At 43.9% G+C, this 7,284-nt stretch overlaps 1 protein-coding gene across 1 annotated transcript; it reads right to left on the bottom strand.

The window, feature by feature from the left end:
- Window positions 1-3,600: 3,600 nt before the first annotated feature.
- On the bottom strand, window positions 3,601-5,552 carry DTD1 (D-tyrosyl-tRNA deacylase 1; the record flags this gene model as incomplete). Its single annotated transcript, XM_008944999.1, has 2 exons — window positions 3,601-3,836; window positions 5,462-5,552. Coding segments are annotated over 2 exons (327 nt in total), but the record flags the coding sequence as incomplete, so codon positions are not given.
- Window positions 5,553-7,284: the final 1,732 nt, after the last annotated feature.

Genomic DNA, 7,284 nt, shown 5'->3' with positions numbered 1-7,284 from the left:
TTCTTATCCTGTGGTGCCCAAAACTGGACACAGCACTCAAGATGCAATCTCACCAGTGCTGAATCCAGATGCATGATCACCTCCCTGCTCCTGCTGGTCACACCATTTCTGATCCAGGCCAGGATGCCAGTATGTCCTTTCCTCATGGGACGCTTCTGGATTTCTGTGCTGGCAACTCCCTCGTACAACAAAATCCAAGAGTCCTACTGGTCTGTTGATGGCCATAGCTCTTTTCAAGAAATGCCCTCCCTATAACACAGCTTTCCCCCTGCAGCTTCAGGGTCTGGTCTTGCCTGAAAGAACAAGGGAAACTGAAACCTAGTTTTGTAATTTCTTCTGAAGTCAATGCCTAATCCCTCTTTAGGAAGAGATGCTTCTTCAGCAGAATCTCCCCCCGTGCTGGCTGCTTGCCTCAAAAACATGTTCCTGCTTTCCTTTCCACTGTCTACCATAGTTTCAGTACATGGTAATTCATACAACCTTTAAGAGAAGGCATTTTTCACTTGTGTGTTATGGTTTCCTGAAGGGGCAAGTGGAGAGACAAGCCTGACTCCCATCACACAGGTGGACACCTGTGGTACCCCTGCATTATGCAATCACTGCCAGTGGCACGCATCGCTTCTGCGGCGCTCGGGCAGAGCGGCTGCAAAGGAGTTGACTGCACTGCCCCAAATGCAACAAAAACCTCTTCTGCACAGGACTGCAGAGAAACTGAAAACATCACCTCTTCCATCTTTCTGTCCCAAGAGTCTGTCTAGATAGATTTTCATTTTTCAGTCAGAAGGAAAGAAGGAGAAAGAAACCACCCTTCTCGGATGTTGCTTGTTATCCTGGCAACTTTGGGTAAATTTATCACATCCCCCTGTACAGTCCACAGGAGATGCCAGCAACTTACCCTTACATACTATTTCTTTCCCTGATTTTTGTATCATAACGGTCTTCAATGTGGTAAATACCTCTCCCCAATTTAAGACTCCTTGACTGATCAAGTCACTGCCTTGCAACATCCTCTGCAATAAAATAGGATCCTACAAGTATAATTAAAGTGACAAGTTTATTCTGATGGAAACATATTTCTGCAAATTCCTCTTCCCTTAGAATCTAGCATGTATGCCTTCCTCAGAGGCAAAAGAGATCTTCATCTGAGGTGAGACAGACAAGCCACATATGAGATATAAAGACTTGAAAATGAGAAATAATTGACTTCCAGAATATCTCAAGCCCCATGACCTAGAAACTTCACACTGGTTTTATTCAGAAGTCAGTTCTAAGCTTGTCTACTTACTTAAGTTATTCCTAATCAACCCCTGTGGGTACTCCTGCTCCAGACAAAAGCACTTATTCTAAAGTGACAATACTCATGAAGGGAATTAATCAGAGAAAATAATTCTGCTTTCAACTTGCACAAAACCTTAATCTGAATTAAATTTCTCCTTGTGGAACACGTCTCTCATATTTATTCAGATACTGCCATTAAGGGAGTGACATACTTCCCACTCTTTGCCATGCTAATCCTTACTGCTTCAGAAGACTACATTCACATTTGAGACAGACAGTTAAGGCTCTGACACACAAGGAGAAGCCTTCATAGGCCTATTCTTTTCATACTAGTTTGGACAACAGAGCACTCAGATCTGCCTTCACCAGCTCTGCTCCTCAGAGTGGAATGAGGTGTTTTAAGAATGAAATGCACACCAAGAAAGCACCACAGCAAGACAAGTAAGGACTTCTGATACAACCTTCCCTCTGCAGCCTTAAGCTGTCGGTGTGAAACTAGGAACCGTGGCTCTGAGCCTTTTTGTTTGAGATTTTGTTTGTTTGTCAAACATCCCTCTGCTCTGGGTGACAAAGAATGGGTTTTGCTTCTCCTTGGGGAACACTTGCCATTCTGAGCTCCCAGTTGGCAAGCTCCAGACAGACCAGCTACAAGAGGGAGAAGCTGCCTGCCCAGCACCCACAACAGTGGCACATGTAGTAGCTCAACTTCCGACAGCCAAATTAATCTACTGACAAAATATAAGGACTAGAAAATGTAAGGCTTTTAGGCAATATGGCATGACATTTGTTGACCTGATCTCCCAATAGCTACAACTCTTCCTGTGCATAAGTGTATGTGTAAGGGAAATATGAGTACAGATGCTGAAAATAGAATGCAGAGCCCCAAGGTGACACACTAAGCCTATTTTAATAGTCCACCAGCTCACTCACCAGTGCTCCTCCCCAGCGTCCTCCCATCACCCTTTTGTAACACAGCAGCAGGTAGGACAGCTCCCAGCAAACCAGGTTCTGGTTTCCTTAGGACTGTTTGGGGGCAGAATTCAGTATGTTTGTCTGCCACACAAAATGACAGCCCAGCTACTACAGTTTCACAAAGTTACACTTGGCCTGAAGCAGTCCTGCTCACACACAGCCTGCCAGTGTGCAAGGGTCTGTGCTCCAACACACCTCAGCTCAGGGAAGTTGCAAGCTCAGCTGATGCAACCACAGGACTTGGCTTACTATCCATGAAACTGAAAAGCTTCAGAAACTTTGTATGCACAAAATAAATATGTAAAACAGGCAGACAAACAAAATTAACCACTGGCAAAGCAATTGGCACAACAGAAACTTCGATCCTAACAATCTTAATAGACTTGGATGCAGCACAATGCAGACTGGCACAGTCCAAAAAGAAAGCAAAATCATAAATTAACAGGTAGTTCCAGTCCTGCCAGCAGTTTCAAATGCATGTGTTATCTGACACAATAGCACAGGCAAGTCACCCTTGAGTTTCTAAACCCATGATTTCAGCATAAAAAAAAGAAAAAAGCACAAGTGACAGCTCTTTTTGCAGGAAGCTTTGGCAAACAAGTGCCAAAATGTGGGCACTTAACAACAGTGGCTATTCATTTCAGGCATGTAACTGTCATTCACTGAAAAGAGAAGTTCAAAAAGCTGCTGTCCAAAATAAACTGTTTGAAAGTATTTCAGAAATGGAGCATTTTACAAAGCCCAAGGATAAAGATGTAGATACACAGAAATATATTTCTTTTTCCACACCTCACTTAACCTGCTTTTAATTTAACAGGATATAAGTGTTCAAATCAGTCAGATCTTAACAGAGCAAATCTTATTCCCATTAACTTCCCAGGAAGTTCTGTTGCTAGTTTCAGAGGGTCCTAACTTAGTCATAACTCAAGAAAGATAAAAGATTCAAAAAGTATGTGCTCTGAATTCATGAAGACAGAAGTTTCCTCTGTTGCAAAGGAAAAGGGATGCAGGGGAGTGGTATGAGCTTGATCTCATGGCTGCAGGCTCTCTAGGTTAGGTTGTCAGAGTCATTGCTCATGTTTTACAGCCAATAACAATATAAGAAAACTTACTTTCATGTCAAACTATTCCAGAGGAACACCACCAGAAAATGGCTTGACCAGAGGAAGATTGAGGCGACCACCCCAGCAGGCTGCTAGTGAAAATACCAGAACATCTCCCCATCTGCTGCCACTTAAAGACAGCTCCTTTGCAACACTGACAGAAAACTGTGGAATAAGACCTGGGAAGAGCACATACAAACAACACCCACTGGTCACCTCAAGGAGCTTACCAGCCTTTTGCCCTTACCTTTAATAAGCTCTGGTTTGTAGGCTTTTCTTAGCTGCTCTAGGAAGTTGTTATAAAAACACTCTGCCTGCTCTGTGGGCATTGCCATGTGGTAGTCAGGTTTGTTTCCTTTCAGGATGCACTGGAGGGTGAACTGGCTCACACACAACACTTCATACTGTTTATCCATCACGCTTTTGGACCAGTGCTTCCCACTTTCATCTTCAAATACTCGCAAGTTCAAGATCTTTCGAACCCTAGGAGAAGAAAAAGATAACTCCTTAATTGTCCCATGCAGGATCAACAGATACAAGTTAAGGCCTACCACACAGGGTGAGATAAAAGGGAAGGCAGATGCATATTCATTCTGCCTCCACCTAAGATTTCCTTTTGTCCCCTGCTTCCTAAACCACAGGAATCTCATCACATTAGGCAGAGCCATGACCAAGAAAGCCCTTACACACGTACGTAACATTGTCAGACCTTTAGCCAACATCATCATTTTATAGAGCATGACATCAGGAAGAATAACTGCAAGTGACAAGGAGGCATAGAGATGGCAGAGGAAGTAAGAGAGCTTACTCTTCATGATCTGCTTTTGTGTGTCACATTATTCCACATGTGAACAGCTTTGGAAATTTTAATTCTCCCACCGCACTGGGAAATCACACCCAGTATGAAATTAGATCCAAGCAGATGGTTAAAAACCTTGGAAGGCCCCAGTGCATAGGCTTAAATCATCATTACTGCTGTGTTTTGGTAATAAAGATGTTTATTGTTCCATTTACAGTATTACTAAAGTTTCCTTTAATAGGACTTGAATAACCTGGTCAAGCTGATTTCTTCTACTCTTTCCTTTTTTTCAGGTGCTGGCTTCCTGCCTTCCCTGCATCAGTCACTCAAGCAACCTGATGTTGAGGATGCAGTCACTATGGGTCACCTGCCTGCAGTATTCAGAAGAATCTTTCACATTCACCAAGGCAGAAATGAGGAACAAAGATAGAGAAAATGTTCCACATTGAGGGGGCACACAGTAAGGCAGACGAATGTAGCAGGTCATAATACAAACACCTTCAGCTTTGCTGCAATTCTCCACAAGTTTCACAAGTTTCACAAGTTTATGTGAGATCTTTGGTGACTTTCAGTTCACAGTCCCACTCCCTACTTTCTCTTCTACATCTGCTACATTTTGTTTTCACCCACCCTCGCTCACGTTTTTCTCTCTTCACTTGACTGAACCTTTCCTCTTCGTGGTATCAGTTAGCTCTATTCACTGGTTCTTCTTTGAATTCATAAGAACTGAGGTCAGCCCTACAACATAAACAGTCCAAAGGAGACCCTTGGATAACTCCCTCTTGCATGTGTTTGCTGGCCAAATCATAACCTCTTGTGGCCACAGAACAGATGGCCAGATCCAGCCCTCCTGGCCACCAATATTGACTCCCTTTCACAGAAAAGTAACTATTCAGCCTTTCAGAAGAATAAAACTTGCCATGTGCAAGCTAAAATGACAGTTTGAGGTTTCTGATACATCCCATCCTTGAAGGCTAGAGCCCTTCAGGATAAATTCATACAGTAAAAAGAACAGACATTTTAAAAAGGGAAATCAGAAAAAAACTAACATGTTGATTCTTTCTTTTTAAGTCTGTCCTTGATAAAATACACATAGTGAGGGAATGGAAACAAGTTTTTCTTAATGGAACACAAAAAGAAAATTCTAACTAAGAAATCTGTATTCAAAGTAAAATCTGAAGAGGAAATAGGCAAACTTCAACTTTGTAACAGGAGTTGCCCATTTATTTGGCTGCTGCCCACCTATCGCTGATACAGTGTCAGAAATGCACAAATAAGAGTACAAAGCAAAAGGAAATATGTGACTTACATGTGCTCCAGCTCTCTTTGTGTATCTTCCAAAGAAATGCCCAGCAGCACACAGAGGCCTCGTCCTATTGAACTTATTTGTTCACCACCCACTGGGGAAGGGAGGAAAAAAGAATATTCAGGCTAAATGTGCTGTCTCCTTTTATGACACAGGTAAGTACTGGTTTCAGCTGGCAACTGTACAACCACCAAAGAAAGCCCTTCTCTGTCTTAAGTTTCTTAGACAGTAAAACACCATGTAGAAGCCCTCTTTCAAAAGTCTTCCCAATATCATGACTTCTTGTGAATGATTAGCTCAAGATCCTCACTGCAACATTTAAAAATGCTGTATAAAGATTTTTTTTTAGTACACTTGGATCAGCAGTGCTCACCAGAGAGGGTGGCAGAACTCTCTCCAATCCTTGTAAAAAATCATCCATCTGGTTGATACCAATAACTGTACTCAATTTCTCTACTCCACCACTCCCTATGTACTTTGCATTAGTTGTTAAAAGGTGATTTCTATTTTGTATAGTTGTCACGGATTTTTTGAAACAAAACTTTGAACAACCTGCAAACTTTACCCTCCTACTTGGGAACACAACCTCTTTAATGACATTTACAATAAAACACAAACCACTGCAGATCCACTGTTTTCCTAAGAAATAATTTAAATTAACATCATGTAAAACGTTGTAACATAGTTGAGCCTGAGATGACTGTAGTAAAATCTAAATGTCTTAAAACTAAGACAAGCACCAGCCACCCAGCTGTTAAAACTATATCCAGGCTCATGCAACAGGGGAAAAAAAAGCCCCAAACATTCTGTAAAATGAAAGGAGAGCAGGCCCTCTACGAAAGCTGAAAGCTTGTACCTGTGCAACAGTGGCTAGATCTGGACCAATGGGCAGAAGCAAGCAAGGGGTGGAACCTCCTCCCAAAAGATCTTCTTTTCCATCTGATCTGGCTATAAGCCCTCCAGCTCAGAAATCTATTCTCCTGCTAAGCAACAGCACTATCTCCTCGCAGAGGAACACCTCAATCTCTTGTTGGCCAGAACCAACAGTTTAAATTCTACACAGAATTGTGGTGACAAGTCAGCCACAATCCCAGTGCTGCCATGGCCTGACCACTGCAGCACCAACTGTGCACAAAAGCTGTGCTCCTTACTCACTCACAGGCACCATCTTCCAACGCTTCCTGACCACCCACACACAAGCAGAAGCTATTTATTTACCACAGAGGCTATCCCACTGAACACCACCTCGTGCCTGGGGCCCACAGCTGGCACACTCACTGCCTCCCATGCAAAATTCTTGGGGATTTTAAGCATCTTGAGCACAGAAGGCCCAGCCAGTGCAGCAGCAGGGATATGCCGTTAGGACACACCACTCCTATGGGCAGCTAAGCAAGCCCCAGGGCTATCACTGGCCTCCTTCACCAGGCAAAGCAACGGTGACAGCGCCTGCCAAAACAGGCAAGCGACACAGAAAGGTGAGTGCGGCTGCACTGCCAACACGCCTGCACAGCAACGAGGAGACTGCAACTGCAGTGCTGATGCAGGCAAGCCACAGGGGAAGGCAACTGGGTTGGTACTGCCACCCTGCACAAGCAACGGATAGAGGCATCTCTGATTATAGCGATGACACATTCAAGCCAGGGGAGAAAGGGATTGCAGCTGCACCACTGACACACGCCGGCCATGCAGAGACAGGCGTGACCAGAGTGCCAGCACGTGCCAGCCCTGAGAGGAGGCGGCTGGGACGGCTCCAGTGACACGCCCAAGCCCTGTGCAACAGGAACGAGGGCAGCCCTGCCAAAAGAACCCAGAGATGCAGGGGGATG

This window comes from Merops nubicus, unplaced genomic scaffold, assembly GCF_000691845.1.
Source record: "Merops nubicus isolate BGI_N331 unplaced genomic scaffold, ASM69184v1 scaffold47987, whole genome shotgun sequence".
NCBI classification, from domain to species: Eukaryota; Metazoa; Chordata; class Aves; order Coraciiformes; family Meropidae; genus Merops; species Merops nubicus.
The sequence above is the reverse complement of the archived record's forward strand: the minus strand, read 5'-3'. Positions and strand labels throughout refer to the sequence as shown.